Raw genomic sequence first — 19,752 nt, 5'->3', positions numbered from 1 at the left:
TTTCGTGAGCTTGGGTTATTGTTATTTCTTGAACCTTCGGCCGAATTTCTATAGCTCTTTCTTGAGCTTGGCTTCTTTTATTGTACCTGTTTGTGGATAAACCCACACCGATCCAACAGCCAGTCAGGGCCGGACACGTGGCTGGTCAGACCTGACTTCAATGTTTGACTTCTCCGTGGTCAGACTTTGACCTCCACATCATCACTGCTCAGCACTTCCCCAGCCAGCTCAGATCGGGTCTCCATGCCGAGTCCTCCGTGCCCGGTCCAAGCCGAACCGATGATCTTCCAAGGGATTGAGTGTCCATCTTTCCAGTCATTCCGGTTCGGCTCGGCTCGGCACAGGAATACCCTCCTTTCGAGTTCTGGCGTCGGCCAGTTAGGGCTCGGAAGGACCCCTATCAATTGGACCGGCTTGGTCTGGAATTCCGTGTCCGATCCGATCACACATGGGCTTCATGTATACGCATAAGAACATGTGTTCGGGTCGGCTCGGCTCTCCGCCGCCATCCCCAGGAAGATCACGTTGGGATGAACCGCCACAATTAAATGCACCTGACAAAGGTCTTCTGACAAAAGAGACAATCCAGCCTGCATTCATAACTACTGAAGGTGTTCACCTGGATCTTCCATACTTGCATTCAATGCAGCATTGAATGCAAAGGAAGTGGGTAGCTGTGCATGCCACTGTTCACGACCGAACGCGTGGATCTTTCTCAGCCAGCCAGTCACATGCAGGTAACTTACTCATCACAATCTCCTTTGCCTATATATATCAATCCATATGTGCAAAACGGGATCCCCCAATCTAGCTATCAATTACTCACCAGATAAACACTCAAAAAAAAAAACCTGTACTCACCCAAGAGCATACCCAACTTGCTGAGAATAAACCCAGAACATTTGCCTTGTTCTTCCCATTCTCCCAAGTTCATCCTTTGTTCTTCCTCACCTACCATCAAACACCATCACTGACTTCATCATCGGAGCGTGTTTGGCTGGTACCACACCGGTCCATCTCCTTTGATCTTGTTTTCCCTTACAGGAAGATCTCACGTCATCATCCAGCAGGACTTCGGATCAGCCAGGTCACTACCTCTAAGTTGTTGCATCTCTCTTACGGAAATTTGCATCAACAGTACCCTTGGACAACATGGGCTCATTTGTGCCCCCAGTGTTTCGTTCTACCCGGTCGGCCATTCAAATTTTCCTATGTTCAACAACTTCCTTTTTTTTTTTTTTTTCTTGACGATTTGGATCGCCTTAGGTATGTTCACATTCCTGTTGTAATATAAGCTGGCCACTTTTTAATGAGTAGAGCGATTGACACATTTCTTTTTAATTTTATTTCAAATAGCATTGAAATTGTAGAACAGTTTCAATACAGCTTTAGAAACTGTTTGACAGTTTCAATCCTAAAAGAGTATAAAAAGTATATTTATACAAATGTACGTACTTTGTCTTTTTGTTACATATATATATATATATATGAAAAATGAATAAACCAACACAAAAGTACAATCATTTCGAATCACATTCAACTTAATTTTTTTAGTTATTGTTTGACAATTACAAGCACTAAAACTGTTCTACAATTTTAATCGGTCTTGTACAAAAGAAAAAATAAAAAATAAAAACAAAACACGCCGATCACTCCAAAGGGGGTCGAGCACTTGGCCTAGTAAAACAAGGGCCCTAATAAGGAGTAATTTAGGGCCAAGTTCACATCTTAAAAAAGTAGGTAGACATTTTTAACACAGATTAATTTATCAAAGCAAGCTTCAAAGTGGACTAATAAATTAATCTATATTGTTAACCGTATTTCACGCTTTTGTTATAAGGACAATGCTACTTAACCTAAACTTTTACCAACTTCTGTGGCATGTTGCTTTGGCTTACACTTTAAAAAAAATAAAATAAACAAAATAAGAAAGAAAAAAATTGCATGTTGGTCTTCATCAAAGAATGACTTATCTCTTATTTGAATGTTTATTATAGAATGAAGCTACAGATGCAAGGCATTGATCGATTGGCACTGAAAATTTTGTCACCTCTAAGTGATTGGATTTCGTTCATTGCTTAGATATTATGTTTTAACTCTTGGATTTTGGACCACCTAAAATTCGAGGATTAAAACCAAGGAATAAAATTTCGGGTTTCGAGGAAATTTCGATAGAAATTTTGACGAAAATTTCGAAGATTTTTAAATTTCGACAAAAATTAAACGAAAACGACAGAAATTTTGAATGAAATTTTACCATATGTTTATTTAATATATTATCTACTACATAAAAAAAACATTGAGGAAACCAAATTATATGGTAGGTTTCATGTGGTATGTAATGAATATAATGCGCGTTGGAAGTAAATATTGTTAAATAAAATTAATATAACGAATAAATAAAATTAGTATATTTTTTATACTCTATAATTTATACGCTAAACCTTATACTTTATATGCCCTAATATTACATTAAACCCTAGATATTCTATATTCTTTAGGATATGGTATAAGATATTAGGATTTATGCCATTTAGAGTATTTTTAATTATTTTTTATATAGAAATATATTATGATTTAGGGTTTAAAAATAACTAAACAAAATCCCAAAAGAATCAAACAAAACCTTAAACTCTTTTTTTTCTTTCCAATTGCCCAAAGACCTCAAACCCTAACCAATCCTAAACCTTTTTTTTTTTTCTCTTTTTTTCTTTTCTTCCTTTTCTCTTTTTTTTTCTTTTCTTTCCTTTTCTCTTTTTTTTCTTTCCTTCCTGGCTTCCACTTCACTTTCTTCTTCCCTTTCATTTCACACTCTCCCAGACCCAGCCAGTCGCATCCAAGCCAAGAAGTTCTTCCCTCTCATTTCTCTCTGCCAGTCGCTCTCTTCTCTCTCTGGCCTCCCAGTTCCAGTCGCTCTCTTCTCTCTCCTCGCTCTTCCTCCCCCCGATCTCTTCCAGTCTTCCTCAGTTCCTCATTCTCTTCGCCGATCTCATCCTCCTTCTCCTCTCCCTCCCTCTCTTGGCTGCCCAGATCTGGAAGAAACAGTGGTCCGATCACACGCCAGCAAGGAGAAGATTTCTATGAGCCAAATTTCGCGAAATTTCAAAAATTTCACGAAATTTCGGCGAAATATTGTCGAAAAAGTGACGAATTCGTGTTAAAATTTCCATACCCCCAAAAATGAAATTTTCGGCGAAATTTTGCCGAAATTTCGAAATTTAACTCCTTGATTAAAACCTAGTATCTAAGCTTTAATATTTATTTTATACCCTAAAGTAAGAAACCTTGTTGAAAATGAGCATTATTATTATAGGGTTGGGCTAAACAACATTATTATTATAATTCATACAAAACCTAAATTATACATAACAAAATAATTTAAGCCCCAAACCATAGGCCTTGTTTAGTGCATAGGATTAGATAGGATATGATATGATAAATGACAAATTCATGTGTGTTTAAGGAAGAAGATGAAATGTGTTTTCTAACTTGAAGGAAGAAGATGAGAAAAATATGGATTAGCTATGAGGGGAAACTTTTCCCCCTAATCCCACAATTTTAGGGAGGATTGGAAGGGATAAGTTTTCCCCTATGATTAGTCTATCACTTTTCCATTTTTTTAAAATTAGAAACTTCTTCCTATGATTTTGTCATTTATCATATCTTATCTAATCCTATGCACCAAACGATGCATAAGTAAAAATCTATTATTTGTAATAGTAGTGGCCAATGAGATCAAACTCAAATATATGGTTCCAGTGCCAGGAAGCTTGGACCACCTTTAAGGAGCTCTAAACCAATTATTGACTGGAAAATGGAGCTTAGAAGGTGTTTATACCCTGATTTGGTTCTGGGCCAAGAGTATGGCCAGACCCAGAATTCCATTTGTACAAGCCCAAGAACGAAGGCCCAATCAGTAGACAGTACAATTCTAAGAGCCCAATTTTGCCGAGAATCCTTGGTAGACTAGGAGTTCTGAATTAGGTAATTACTTTGGCGTGAAGGAAAGAGAGGCGAACAGAATTCAAGTTCAATAAGGAAAGGGTTTCCTAAAGAAGGCATTATTCAGAAAGCTCTCTCCAACACATTCAGAACAGCCCAATACAAATCTCAGATCAGGCATCTCGATTCTTCAAGCTCTCAAGCAAATTGTTTCTTTTTAGCTCTGATAGGTTCTCATTATGAGATTTGTAGTTCGAACAACTATTATTACCAAATTTCAAGATAATCAGATCATCAACAGTTCATAGTTTCTCTTTTCATCCTACTACACAAGCTTCAATCCATCGCATATTTAATTTTGAGCACACAGTTATAGTCTCCCCAAACAATTAAAGTCTTTGAGGATCAAGAAAGTCAAGAACCTAGGCAAGTTTCGTGTTCGTTTCTTTGCCGAATAGTCGTTTGGGTTAGAAGTTAGTTCACAGCGCCAAACAACAAAAATATATCTCAATTCTGTAAGGGATATAAATATTTCAATAGAACCTCGCTTCGCTTTAAAGAATATGAAGGGATAATAGTGAGCTCTTCCTTCGAAATTCTTGATACTTATCCTAAGACATCTCATGCAGTCTTACGGAAGAGTTTTGATCACTTTAATATTTTGGCCAAATTACACTTTGGTCACTATAAATTGAAGAAATTAATTTCGTGTCACAATTCAGTCTACCATCCAACAAGCTAAGAACAAGATATATTTGCAAAAAATTTCATGTTAATTCATCCAAATCAGGAGATCATATCCAGCAGGCACAACATATCATCAAAGAGCATGTCAACTAAAAAGCCATTATGTGCAATCCCTATAACCACAAAAAAATTGGGAATAAATTCATTAGAAGGATTTTCCTCCTTTTTTCTGTTGATAAAATCCTAGACTTCTTTAGGTTTGAAGACAAGTAAAAAGGAGAAACGTCAAAATTCCAGTTTAGGCAGAGGCTGTATAGCAAAGGGGGACTTCTTCACACTCTCTTCGGCTTCTTTGCACCTCCTTTCTTATCTTCTGCAGCCTTCTTCTTTTCCTTCCTCTCCCGCTTCTTTAGAGATGTCATGTGAGCCTTCAGGACAGTTGCATAAGAAGCTTGAAAGCGCTGGTGATCCTTTGCCCCAACCTGTCCAAATTCCAATTAAGACTGTTAGCCACCTACTCTTAACATATAGTACCTAAAATCAAGAACTCTTGAAATCAAACAAAGAAAATGACAGATTAGAAAATTGGTCTAGATTCCATATAGAAAGCTTGTATTTAAAATAAGCTTAGCTCCCATTCCTTAAACACTATACAAAATCCTTGGCTTTCAGCACTATATTAGGACTAATAAAGTTTGGCTTGAGTTAAATGGCTTTTAAGATGCTTGGATTTAGATTGGAAACTTTTATTGGATGGAATGGTGAGATTTTGGTATATATAAGAGGAGAAATTAGCTTAGGGAATCACTTTCACACCTAATTACCACTAAGAAAGGCAATCAACAGTCAAAACCCTAAGTAGGATTAGTAATCTCAGCATGTGGGATGGTTTTTACCATATCACAAACTACTGGAACAGTAGTGAAATCAGCAAGACAGCAATGGCACGACATCAAAATTATAACAGCAAAGGGAAAGGGCATGAATTATTCACAACTTGAGAGCATACATGGTTCATAGTTGTATATAACATTAGCTACTAAGAACTATTTTCCCACCCAACTAACAAACAGACTGAACTTCAGAAGACTAATAAATTGAAGGCTTAGTTTTGTGCACACAAAAAATGTATAGGACATCTTACTATAGTACATAAAGCACAACCAACACCCCCAAGGGCTTACACATGCACAGAAACACGCGATATAGGGATCTAAAGTCAAATTGTCCTAATTTTAAATCATGCTTGGGTTCATATTTCATGAAATTACTTTCCATAAAAAGGCAATCGCTATTTATTATAACTTCCCATAATATTGGCTATAAATAAAAGGGAAAATTTTAGCTAAAGGACTTCAACTATACCCTATGTCTCTATTCAGGATATGAATTTCATTTTGTCAACTAAGAACTGAAACTTTCATTTTGTGTCAATTGAGGACCCTGTTTTTATCTCAACTTTGACCCGACATTGGACCTATCAAACCTCCACCAAATTCAGCAAACTTATACTGGGTTTAAAGCTATGCATCTCTTCTTTACAACCATATAAAAATTACTCAAATCGGACATCTAAAACTTCAGATAATCGGCCCTAAAGTAGGGTACCCGAAACCGTCCAATCGGATCTTTGAGAAAATTTCTGGAAAATTAGACAGTTTTGGATACCCTAGTTTGGGATCGATTATCTAGAGTTATAGAGATCCAATTTGGGTGATCTTTTTATGGTTGTAAAAAAAGATGCATATCTTTAAACCCAGTATAATTTTTCTTAATTTGGTGGAGGTTTAATGAATCCAACGTTGGGTCAAAGTTGAGATAAAAACATAGTCCTTAATTGACACAAAATGAAAGTTTCGGTCCTCTGTTGACACAAAGTGAAATTCATGTCTTGAATAGAGATATGGGGTATAGTTGGAGTTCTTTAGCTAAAAAATTTCCTAAATAAAAATATTTGGAAACATACGACCAAGGAATAGAGATGTAAAGACAAAAATACATACCGAAGTAGAAATCGTCTTTTTTCCATATGTTGCACGGACAAGGCATCTGTACTCAATTGCTTCCCCAGCAGTATTCATTTTATTCCTCTGCACCTTGGACTTCAGTGATGCTGAAATAGCATAAGATTGAAAAGTACTTAGACATAGAAATAAACAACCCAAATGTGCATAAATCAAACTAATAAAAAAAAAAAAATTTAGATCATTTGAACAGAAAAGAAGGAAATTCCCAGGAATTTTTATACACATACATCGTTTAAAGGTGACCCAAACCGAACCCTTCTCAGTGCTTTTCTCAAACATGCTGGTAAGCTCATTAAGAAACGGGTCTGGCTGTAGAAGAACCTACAATAAAAGGAAGGAAGAGCAACAGTATCAGAATCAACCGCAGTCAAAAAACCAACACAAAAACAAATACACAAAATAGCATCTACAAAACCAGGAAGCATGACATCTTCATCATGAGATTGTTGTTTCACCTTCATCAAATTATGGCTTATGCACAAGGCTTTTGATTCAAACTAAATTCCGAAGTTTTCATTTTAATTAGAAAAGTGAAATTTATAATACAAACAAACCAACAACACAATTATTATACTCTAATCTATTCATCGTGAATTAGAAAAACATGCAAGTATCAAAAGAATATACTATACTATAATTCAATTACCCAATGGAAAAATAACTTCATTACACTTCTCAATAACTATCAACGAATCAAGACTTTCTGATCTCACCATCTAATGATATCCACACCAAATTTCACATCAATTTATACTTATATAAACTCATGTTTATTTATAATTTAAAATATAATAAAATTATATTAAAAATCTCATTGGTGGAATATCTCTTCATTCTTGATCTACTTGAACAAATTAGCATAAATTATCACACTACGAGCATGATAAAGAGAAATTGAAACTAAATATTGAAACCCAACAATGTTCAAGTTTTTTAGTAGCCAATATTGGTATTGAGCAATTGATCATAACACTCAAGTACTTCAATCCCCAAAACACAAAAACAAGAGAAACAAGAAAGAAAATTATAAAATTGGTCACTAACAAGAAGTACTGCAGTTGCAAGCCACAGAGATATACACATATATTCATATCATCAATGGGTTTAAAAGATAGAGAATTACCATGGCTCACTACTCTGTTGTCGCTGCGGAGTGTTGAAGCGAATTTAATACACTGAATTGATTGTTGCTAACACTGAAACACAAGAAAAAAAAAAAAAAAAACAAATATTAGCGACGTCTGAGTGTCGCTGAACTGCCAAAAATAATCCAGAAAACAACAAATCGACGATCAGATTGGAAAAAAAAAAAAAAAAAACGAAAGAAAGTTGTGTGAATTTTGACGGAAAATACATACCTTGAGGCTTGAAGTCGACGAGAGGCACTAAAAAATTGAAGTGCCAATAAGATCACCTGAAGAGAGAGAAAACTAGTCGAAGATGAGGTTCTATGTTCTTAGGGTTGTGTGAGAATTTGGAGGTTTCAGTGTTGCCTGGTAATTTTATATAGGGGAATACTTGGGTCCCTTTGCATTCACGTTATTTTTTTCTTTTTCTTTTACTTTTTGTTTCTATCAAAGATGGATTCATTGTAACAGCTCAATAAGTAATAACCCAACAAATACAGTAAGGCCCACAGGCCAAGCCGAAGGATGAACCCGAAGGTACATACAGCCCAGTAGAAACATCAAATCAAGTGTCAAACGGCCCCTAAGGGTGACACAGTCCATGTTGCTATAAATCCAATAAGAGAGAAACTTTCCTTTCTCACTAGGATAGCATCCCCACCTTTATTTCATTGGCTCTCTCTCTCTCTCTCTCCTCTCCTTCTTCTCTCTCTGCCGTGACACCAGCCTGTCCCTATCACGGGGACATGCAAGTTATTTTCATCCAATAAACTTGACAAAACTCAAAAAACGCATGCTTCAAAAAGAGCCAAAATGCATAACTTGTGCGTAACTCCCTTTATAACTTTTGAATTCGGTTCTTATGTGAATATGTGACGTTGGTTTTGTTGACACCCTCACTAATTTCCCCCATTGCAGTGAACCAATAAGTGGAGCTTCAAAAACTTGAAACCCTGAATCCCCTTTTTTAACGCTTGAGAGACTCAGTTTCCTTATCTTTGAAAGGGCTTCTTCTTCCTTCTAGCCAGGTCAGTGTTTGATATACCAAGGATCTTTCATTGATCTCTCTTTTCTCTCTTTTTAATAGTACGGCTCAAAGAGCCAAAAACTAGTTGTAAAGGTGGATGTGAGCATGTGACGGTGAATATCCACCAAGTAATCAATGCTTTATATTTACTTTCTTTGGAAAGTTAGTACATTTATCTGCCTACAAATAGTAAACATTTGTAAACTTCCCTGACGTTGCCTCTCAAACCTCGCATTTACACTTGAATAATATATACAAAACACTAACTATTACATTCAACAGTAGCAATAACTCTCTCTCTTAAATCGTTATTTCAATTTCCACTTAGTGGTTTAAGCCGCAAGAACCAAAACTTTGATGGTTCCCTGACTGTTAGCAGTTAGCATGGTAGGGCTATCACTCTTCCAACATACAGCACTGATGAAATAAGACCCTGCATCATCATCGGTGTCATCCAAATCAGGTGACCCAAATCTATGCCAGGTCACAGGTTTAGAGATTTCCTGCACATCAGAAGCAAAAAATTTTAGTTAATCACCACATAACAAGTGCAGAGAAGGGTTATTTTGAGGGCTTAATTATGCTTATTCCTAATTAAGCCTCAAAATTATGCCCTGTATCTCACTTTATTCTCTGAAACTCATTTTGACTCACACTTCCCCCTAAATTATGCCCCATGTTTTAAATTGCCCCATTTCGTCAAGTCTATCATATTTTCCATTAGCCAAGTTGATATGGTGTTCACAGGGAAAACTTTTGATGGGTGCCACGTCAGCCTGCTTGGCTAACAGTTAATATGACAAAATTGGCGAAATGGGGCAATTTCAAACATCGAGCATAGTTTAGAGGCAAAGTGAGTTAAAATGATTTTTGGGGGACAAAGTTAGATACGAGGCTTAGTTCAGGAGGCATAGACATAATTAAGCCTATTTTGATGTGACTAACCTTATGATACACAAATACTTCATTTGTTTCACTGCCACACGCAATGTATTCACTGTTTACTGTAAGCCCTACGAAGTTCTTCTCATTTGTGTGACCTTTGAAAGTACGAACCTTTAAACATAACGCAGAAAATGAGTGCAACAATTAGTTAAAATAAGTTTTCAGAAAATGAGTGCAACAATGCCATTATTTTCTCAGGTTATCTTTTGGTTTTATTTTTCCTGGTGGATTAGAGCATAAAGTAACTAGTTAACGATAAAAGTGTACTAAACAGACTTTCCTTTGCAAATACATTACTTACAGGCATATTTTCCTTCACATTCCATAACCGCAACGTGCTGTCTGTAGATGCAGAGGCAAGCTCATAGTTTGACAAGAATTTCACATAAGAAACAGCTTTCCTATGTCCAGTGAAGACATGGAGCGGTTGGCTCACATTTCTTAAATCATAATAGTGGATGTGATGGTCTGCTGAACCAACCTGAAAAGGGCAGAAGGAACAAAAAGTTGAGGCATCCTGTAATATTGTTTTACAGAAAACAATATATGTGAAAATTTAGTACTTAAATTTTTAAAATAAATATCTTTGATACTTAGGACAAGTTTGCATAACATATGGGTGGTATCTATCATGATTCTCACTAATAGGCATAATGCCATTGCAGCAAAGAGGATCCCCTTTTTATCTTTTAAAGAAATAGAAAAAAAAATTATTAATGAGTAGTTAAAAGTGCGTGCACACATGTACATATAAACATGCAAGCTTAAGGCATGTTGGTCTGGTGTAAAGACCATAAGAATGATTTCTCAGGCACAGTGAAAATAAATTGTGTATAAACTGAGGAAAGCATTTGTTGCACTCAAATCATCAAAGTACTAAAGAGGATCAAATGCAGAAAACACTGGTGCCATAATTTTTTTCCAAAATTGGAAATGAAAGAACCATACCGCAATGCAGTTGCTAGATCCAGGATTATACTTAACGCAACAAATGTTCGCTTTCATGTCTATGTTGAGAACACTAGCTTCCTGCCTTGTGCACCAAACTTTTACCTGCTTGTTATACAGAGAATAGAGCCCAGCATAGTTAGTTTAGAATGAATCCTTGAGCATCAAAAAAGCTGAAAGGAAAAGTGACATGAGTTATTGCAAATAGTCCACTTAATGCTAGATGGGCAGATGGTAAACTGTGAACCTCAAAGTATATATGGGGACATCCTCAAAGGCTCAAAGTATACAAGGGAACATATAATGTTGTAGCACTGTTAGCCTATACCAGCCAACCTTAACTCAAGCATATGACATAATTATTAGCATTGTTAAAACATACGAAACAGTTCCACTATCAAAATTCCACCTCAAAGTACATAAGGGCACATCTAAGATTGCTCTCACTGCAATATAGAAGCAGAATCCTTGTCCACTGTTCGGACCGATTGAAGTTATGTTAATAAAATTTCCTTTCTTTTCAAAGAATATATTGCTCTCAATCTATTAATTCTTTCCAAAACAGAAACATTTTAGTTTTACTCCAGTTGAAATATGCCAACTGAGTTAAAGATGCTATGCCCGTAATGCATCAACTATTATGTTAGTCTATAAACCAGCCAACCTTAAGTCAAGAATACAACATAAATATTAGCGTTGTTAAAATTGAGTATACCCAATAAGAAGTGTCACTTGTAGTGAATATAGCATTGTGCCCCTTTGTTTTTTTATTCATAAACTTCTTACTATTGATTTAATAAAAAACTGAATAGCTCATATAGCAACATGTTTCTTTGTCTTTTTTCCTAAGGAAACCGATACAACATTTCAGATCACCTAAGCACAAATGCAAGACTTGGTTTAATTTATAAAGATTCTGGAAGTACCTTACAATCATCACTACCAGATACAAGCATCGAGGGTTCTGTGCATGAAAAATCTACACTCCAGGCACGTTTTTCATGCTCTTCATATTCCATGACACTCTGCCAAAAAAATTTAAGCATAAGCAACAACAATTAAAGGTTGAGGCAACAAGTATACAAGTTCAGATCACATATGAAACAATAATCAGAAGACACAAGTAGCATCACTCAATTAAAACCATGATAATTCTCATCATTACCTGCCGAGTATTTACGTCCCAAACTGTTACTATTCCCTCATAATCAGTACTAGCTATATGGTTTTTCGTAAACTTGTTCCAGCTCAAGCAACTAAGCTTTGAACGTGTAGGCATCTCCACAACAGGACAGTGCACATCAGCTGGATCATTCACAACCTGGAAAGTAAGAGCATAACAATCAACATCAACAAATCCCAAATGCCCAAAAAGGAGTAGTCAATGAGAAGGGCCCATCATCAATTTATTGGCTGGCTTTATAAAGAATATACTTAAACTCCCCAAAAAATAAATTAGTAGTCATTAGTCAATAACCACAACATTCACATGCAGGCACCAGAACCACACATTGCTGGATCCAGAAACTAGCAAACCAAATTGAATATGAGGTTGTAAGAGCCACTTGAACAGTTCAAAACTTTCAAAGACTGACTTTGACAAAAGTACAATAAAATTCGTGTAAATGCTTGTAATAGGTGCTTCATAAAAGTTAAATGAGGTAAAACTGATCTGATGTCACAGGTCAAGTTGACAGAAGCACCTTGATGCCAATTCAAGTAAAATTTTGAAGTACATTGGATATTGAAGGTTTGGTTGTAAAGTAACCAGTGAACGTAATGTTGAAGAAATTGCCGGTGTCACAGTATCCTATGTTCATCAGCAGAGCTTGTATTTGTGTTATTGTTTTCTGATTCTTACACCAATACCAATGGGGTCCATATATTCATTATCTGTTACTTTTTGGTCTGCCATTATCTCTTAGCTTCAATCTTTTTAATTCTTACTCACTCTAAGTTGAAGATCAGGACTGCAAGTAAATCTTACAGGTAGGATAACTTGTACAGTTGCACATGACTGCTCCTAATTCAATTGGGAGACTAGGTCTGAGTCTGACTAGAAAAAGAAAGAGAGGAAATGAATTGTAGCTTCTATAGTAAGGGCTGGCCAAGGGCTTGATTTTGACATGAAGAATTGGAGACTGATGTGGGCATCAAAAAAAGGGAAAACCGTATTGCATCAGGACTCCTACTTGACAAAGGAGATCTACACTCAAAAGGGACTCTTTGGGAGCAGACCCGGCCAGACTTGAAGAGAGACAGCAGAGGCTTGGAGGCATGGTGTTTTTTATGTCACAGCAGTTTCTTATAGAAAGAACCATGATTTCTTTGTCATAAAGTTTTATTCTCTCAGCTAAGGCTGAGTGGAAACCCTAGTTTGATTAGCTTAATGTTTCTAATTGCTTAATTTTATTTAATATTCAAATTTGATGTTTGAATTCTCCTTCTATGTTTTCAAGCATCTACAATACATTGAATTTTATGTGCTTAACCATGGACTAGAGTTTCATGGCCCAAAAAAAAAAAAAAAAAAACCATGGACTAGAGTTTGAGTATTTGAAATTTAGCATAAGGATTTTGTCTGACATGAATATTATTGAAAGAGAGTCATAAATTATAATATATTTTAACCTGACGATGGATGAATATTTATGATTTATGTGATTTTCTATAGATTAGCTATTTGTTTAACGTGAACAAGTTGATGAATAGTTCATTTATTTTTCACTATCCCCAAACAAGAGGAGTTCATGTATGCTGTAGGATTATTTGAGTCTATCCCCAAACAAGGATAGTCCAATAACTTTTAGGAAATAATTGCATGTATACCTGAAAACGGACATGTGTGTAAAAATCTTCTGCATCAATCTGATATTTAATGAATTAGCAATTTTGAAATTGATTTATGAAGATTAGCTGTGGAACTAATGTCATAGTGTTTTCTCCAACTGAACTTCTACCTTTATTTACTGTTTAATTATTTTTGTTTCATCCTAAGTTAAATGCCCATTAAAATTAACTTTTCACTGAGTAAGAACCACATGATTATGTGAGATGAAGGTATTCAAACAACCAAAAATTCTCTCTGCCCTCTCTTTTAGTAGTTGACTATACTGAACACTTACTTTTTACTGATATACAACCATAGTTACTGTAAGTAATGGTAATAGGCACCTTAAAATCAAGATCGTACCGAGGAGAAGTCAAAAACTTTTATGCACCGTGAAACTCCAGCAGTAGCAAACAATTCATGATCACGGTCAAATTCAATGCTGCAATGAATGTGAACAATTCTATGAGGTTCGCAAACTTCACTATCAAGCACAAAAACGTGCACACACACAATACATAAAACTACAAGAACAACCAAGAAATGAATGTATGATTGCTTGAGACAAAAATAATATCTTCAGGAGAGAGAGAGAGAGAGAGAGAGAGAGACGAACCTCAGGGCCTATTTGACTACTGTTTATGAGGTTTCCCATTAAACAAATCCAAGCAAAAATTAATAATATTACTTGCAACTCCAGTACAGAGATCATTTATACTATGTCAAGATATTCAATTCTAAAAATTTGAACATGATATGCAATATAATCTAATCACCTTGACACTATATTGGCTGAGTGAAATAGATCCCCATGCCTAAGTTCAGCAATGACCCTCATTCGACTGTTTCATAAGAAAATATAAAAGTAAAAATGCAGATGAAAGCATGGTGAATCGGTGATAGTTAATTCAAAAATTACATATCTGTAAAGGAATCCAACATCAGATTACCATACCTGTACCGCGTTAATGTAGTGAGCACTGATTGAAAATCAGTAAGACCTGCACTATAACCTTCTCGATGTATTACATTTTTGTCCCGTTCTTGCTGGGTATAAGGTTGGTTTGCCATCTGACGTCGCTTTTGCAGGTAACACTCTTGTAGTTCATCAAACTGCAGCCAGAGATGGAATGAGAATAAATCAAGACAGGAATAAACATGAAAATGAGGGTCTGCTTACCTTCAATTCAAGTAACTTGACCCGATAGAAATAAATACAAGACTCAACCGTAGTCCAGAAACCCCAGTACCAAAACCCAGTCAGTTTATAAGTTCCAATTTCTTGCCAAGTTGACAGAAAGGTATATTTATGCATTTGAAGAATTTATTGAGGTTTTTTTTTTTTTTTTTTTTTGAGGAGAAAATGAAGGAATAGGTTTGGATAATTGAACATTACCTATTTTATCCACCAGCTAATGTTACAATTTTCAGAATACTAGTAACGACCATGAGGGATGAAGAAATCTAGGCATCCATCCCAAAACCAATTGGCAATGGGAGGAGTAGCCCAAACCCTTATAAGCCACTAGTAAGGCCCTCACATTGAAAATTTCTCTCAACACGCCCCCACACGTGTGGCGTCATTTAAGCCTAACACGTGGACAATTTAATTGGGTGACGTGGGAGCACATGTGGCCGTTAGGCGCATCACGTGGATAACCTGGCTCTGATACCATGAAGAATCTTGGCATCCATCCCAAAACCAATTGGCAATGGGAGGAGTAGCCCAAACCCTTATAAACCACTAGCAAGGCCCTCACATTGAAAATTTCTCTCAACAAGGGACAAGTATATTTATAACAAGATAAAAACACACAATGTACACAATTAGTCTACAATCCAAATGAAAGGACTGTCACTGACCTGAGCATGGACCCGCTTTTTTCTGGCTACAGCAAGACCAGATTGATTTATATACTGGGAGTCTGATGCATTTAAAGCATCCTTTCTCTGGAGTCCCCGCCCATCAAATTTCTTAGACTGAAGATTCCAAGAAGACATCCCTCTTCGCACACTAAGAGCACTGGTGTTGTTATCTATGGAGGAAGGCCGTGACTTTCTTGCACCAGAAATAGAATCATCCCCTCCAAGCATCCGCAGCTTGACAGAGTACCTGTCCCTTGCACGATACAAGTCCATTCTGCGTCTCTCTACCGCACCTATGTCCTCTTTGATATATTGGAGATGAGTTTGCACCTACAATACAAAAAAATGTAAGCCATTCAATTCAACTCAATCAAATATATTTTGCAAGACACAAACAAAACACGACAAAACCTCATTAAGCTCTTCAAATTTTTGCTTCCTTAGGCAATTCAAGAAGTCAAGCAGTATTTGCATATTTCTTTCGGCCTCTTCTTGTTCCATTTTCCTCTTCTTCTCCGCTAGGAGTACCAGCAGGGTGTCTAGCTCCTTGATGGACACTTCACACCCCTATAAAGCAAAGAACTACATTCAAAATACAACACGCAAACCACAAATCATACTCTATTTACATGACTCAGAAAGTCAGACTCACCTGTTGCAATGCTTGACGGAAATGCTCCACAGGGGATGCGCTTTTTGAAATTTGGCGGGCCGAGGTCTTCTTCAAAAGCTACAATATATGTGGGTATAACAGTAAGTGGCAGTTCCAAGTAAATCATTTTTCATCTTTAAGGAGTGGTAATTAGAGAGGGACCTTGTCCAGCAAGAAATTGGGGAACAATTGGTTGGTGCTGAGGAAGTGGGCGCAGCAAGGGCAGTCGCTCTTGTTGCGAAGGTGGGTGATGATGCACATGTAGCAGAAGCTGTGACCGCACGCTGTGAGGAAGGCATCCTTAACGATCTGCATGCAAATTGGACACAACAAGTCCTTGTCCACCTCTGGAAATCCTTTCTCCTCTGCCGGACGACCCATGTCCCCGCTGCTTGGATCTGCCGGAGCCCCGATGCTTGACAGCTTCGGTTCCAGTTTCACCGCCGGGACTAGAGCCCCGGTTGAACACTCCTCCATTTCTTTCTCTCTTTGTGTGTGTCTCTATGCCACTCTTTTCCTTTGCTTGATCCCCAATTGATGACTACTCCTCCGTGACTAGAAATAAAAATTGTAACATATTTCTAACATCAATTAAGAAATAAAATTTGTTGATACAGGTATTGGTACTCGAGGAGTAGTCATCTATCATATTAACGGAAACCCACAATAAATATTAACAAACGTAATAAAATCATAAGAAATGCAAATGCAAGATAAAATTAAATGATAGAGTAAAATGATGATGATGAAGCCGATTGAAACATAACACCAGCAACAGAAAGCACAAAAAGCAAAAGTGAAATTATATTCAATTAAAAACAGATTATTATATTCAGTATAAATTCTCGATGGTTTCATTTTCTTATTTCCCAAACAACTTAAGGTGTACAAAGAGAGAGGGTGTAAGGAGTGTGTCCTCTTCAGTCAATCAAACTGCCAATCCTCTTTCTAATGCATTCTCTCTTTTGATAAAACAATTAAAGGTTGGTAACAGTGACAATTCAATCCTTGTAATGGATGACGGAACTTCAACAACAAGGTATTGTTTTCACCCCTTTTAAAAATCATCTACCAAATACACATTGAGAAAGAAGTTCTACTCATATTTTCCTTCACTACCACATTTAAAATTGATTTAAGCTAACTGAGGTTAATGGTGCTCCCATTTCCCTATTATCCAAGACACTTTTCAACCCTACTCTTATTGACGGTTGGATTGTTGTCAACTTCTCTGCTCGCTTTGATACCAGTCATATCTCACAGGCGAGTACCAATTCTGGGAGGAATAAGACTGTTAACATTAATATTTTGACTTATGCTGATTCTGATCTCTCTCTCTCTCTCTCTCTCTCTCTCTCTCTCTCACACACACACACACACTCACATCTCTGCAGCATATTGAACGCCCATTTACATTACTTGAGGAAGATCCAAAATCTAGAAGGGGGAGCCCTCTTTCAAGAGTTAAATAGATTAAGCAAGGGACGCAAGGCAACTCAGATTATTGTCTTTAGCCATCACCACATTATGTTGGTTATTTTTCAGCCATTTTGGAATTTGAAAAGATATTCTCCCAGTTTTGGTACTCTTGCAGTATCTTTTGTATTAGTTTCTGAATCATTGGAAAATCTTTTGAACTGTTCCAACATAAATGTTTTCTGGAATTCTGTTTTGTGGCCTTATGGGGCAGGCTGGTGGGGTTGTACGTCCGATGTAATAATAATAAAATGCATAGCAGTATCATTGTAGTCAACAGTGGAAAAGCCAGGAATCTATACCAGTGGGGGCACCTCAGATAACTGACATGCCCACAAGAAAATCTTAGTCAAGAAATGCCAATTTCAAGGCTTCAAGCTCAGCAACAGGAACTTCAAAAACTGCAACTTCAAACAAAATAAACTTCATTTTGTTTTTGCTGTTATTTTCTCTTCAGGTTTCTTAATACTCAAACAGAGCATATGTTACACATTTTCCTGAATAATCAACTGGCAAGCACTTTTACTACATGTGAGAATTCAAGCATGCTTATAAGTTATAACATCAAGCACCCAAAAGCAAAAAGGATTCTAAACTAAAGAAGACAACAACCATTTTGTTTTTTGAGCCAGTTCATTCATTTTTTCTTTCTTTTTTCCGTAAAGACTGGAAGTGGGGAAGCTAACACAAAATCCCCAGATGCAGTCTTTCAGGGTAACAAAAATATTCACAAAAAAAAAAAAAGGGAAATTAAGACAGTCTTGAAAATACCAAATGATCAGGTGTAAAATAATCTTGAACAAGGAAGGCTTCTCCTTGAGTCCTTCTCCTCGACACCCAATCCAATTGGCTCCAGTTCAAGTTCAAACAAGTTAAACCAATCAAAAACCTGTAAATAAATAGCCAAAAAAATCAATAATTATTTCAATTTTTACATATATGAAAAAACCCACATGTATTGAAAATCAGGGGAGGGGAAAGCACCAAACCACACAAAATTCATACAAATACCCAGATAGAATAACATATAAGGGAACTGAATCAAAAGGGGTAGATGCGAAAATGAGAAAAATAGCAATTCATTTCAGAGGCAGAGAGATGGAGAGAGCAAGAGGAAGAAGAGGAAGAGAAATTTACTTACCCTTCTGAAATTAGAGAGAGAGAGAGAGAGAAAGAGAGAGAGAGAGAGAGAGAGAGAGAGAGAGAGAGAGAAGGGTGTGGGTTGAATCAGATTCAGGTTGAACTGTTGTTAGTGATGTTGTCAAGCAAGAAAGTGGAAGGAACCCAAATATGTCTGGTTCAGCTTGATTGGCATTTGGCAACTGTCAGTGTGTGTCTGTTACATGGCCGTGTTCAAAATATCGGCCGACATTATACCGATAGGGGGTGAAGCAATCGTATCCCCGATATTTCCCGATATCGACGAAATTTTACTGATATTCACCAATATTCAGGGCTGCTAGGTCAAATTTTCAAAGTACTAAAAAATGTGCTTGCATAATTAAAATCTAAACAAAATATATATTAGAGAGAGTTAGAGTCCAATTTATTTTGTAAGTTTTTCTTAGACTAAGAACAGTAGTGATTTAGGGTTTTTAATTAAGTCTCTTTTATTTTTCTTCTTTGACGGCTTTATGTTAGGTTTTAACTTCGAAATTTTGGGCGAAAACAAAGCACACTCTACACCCTAGGAGGGAAAAAACCCTTCAAATAGGGAAAAATACCCTTCAAATTAGGGAAGGACTTTATTATGAATTAAAATGATTTTCTTATAAATTATTATGAATTAAAAAGATTTTCTTATAAATTTTAAAATACCACCGGTCTTCATCTAAAAACTATTTTTCTAAAAAATCTAAATCTATTTATCTCTATATATTATCAATAGAAGGTAAAATAATAAAACAAACAACTAACTAAAAAATTGAAAAACTAAAAAGAAAGGAAAAATGAGAACATATTCTTAAAAAAGAGGAACTATGAACTACAATTTTTTTAACAGTTATCAATTATCTTTACATATTTTTATTTTATTTGAATTATTTAATTTGTATATAAAAAGGCCAATTGGCCTGCATGTGAGCACGTGCCAAGGACTAGTTTAAGTATATGGGTTTAGACTTCTTTTAGCTTTCTGATTAATTGATTATTGGGTGTTGGCCTTAAACATAGTGATTGGTGGCCAAAAAAAAAAACAATAATAAACATGAACACATTAAATTGTG

General features: G+C 36.3%; 2 protein-coding genes across 2 annotated transcripts; both read right to left on the bottom strand.

The window, feature by feature from the left end:
* Window positions 1-4,694: 4,694 nt before the first annotated feature.
* Window positions 4,695-8,345, bottom strand: LOC147273441 (Signal recognition particle, SRP9/SRP14 subunit). The gene is made up of 5 exons (XM_086256151.1): window positions 8,015-8,345; window positions 7,780-7,852; window positions 6,884-6,977; window positions 6,633-6,742; window positions 4,695-5,111 (listed from the first exon to the last, which is right to left on the bottom strand). The coding sequence occupies exons 2-5, from the start codon at window positions 7,780-7,782 to the stop codon at window positions 4,962-4,964; spliced, it is 357 nt and encodes a 118-aa protein (XP_086112277.1). The 5' UTR covers window positions 7,783-7,852; window positions 8,015-8,345; the 3' UTR covers window positions 4,695-4,961.
* Window positions 8,346-8,928: 583 nt separating this feature from the next.
* On the bottom strand, window positions 8,929-18,704 carry COP1 (Transducin/WD40 repeat-like superfamily protein). The gene is made up of 15 exons (XM_086256149.1): window positions 18,669-18,704; window positions 18,299-18,416; window positions 16,214-16,606; window positions 16,052-16,129; window positions 15,811-15,966; window positions 15,397-15,729; window positions 14,489-14,646; window positions 14,310-14,375; window positions 13,897-13,975; window positions 11,869-12,024; window positions 11,630-11,728; window positions 10,704-10,808; window positions 10,057-10,236; window positions 9,756-9,866; window positions 8,929-9,313 (listed from the first exon to the last, which is right to left on the bottom strand). Exons 3-15 carry the CDS (start codon window positions 16,526-16,528, stop codon window positions 9,143-9,145), a joined length of 2,007 nt encoding a protein of 668 aa, XP_086112275.1. The 5' UTR covers window positions 16,529-16,606; window positions 18,299-18,416; window positions 18,669-18,704; the 3' UTR covers window positions 8,929-9,142.
* Between the last annotated feature and the right edge of the window lie 1,048 nt (window positions 18,705-19,752).

The sequence above is a fragment of the Dryas octopetala genome, chromosome 9, assembly GCF_963921425.1.
Source record: "Dryas octopetala chromosome 9, drDryOcto1.1, whole genome shotgun sequence".
NCBI lineage: Eukaryota > Viridiplantae > Streptophyta > Magnoliopsida > Rosales > Rosaceae > Dryas > Dryas octopetala.
Note: the sequence above shows the minus strand (reverse complement) of the source record. Positions and strands in the feature narration are given on the sequence as shown.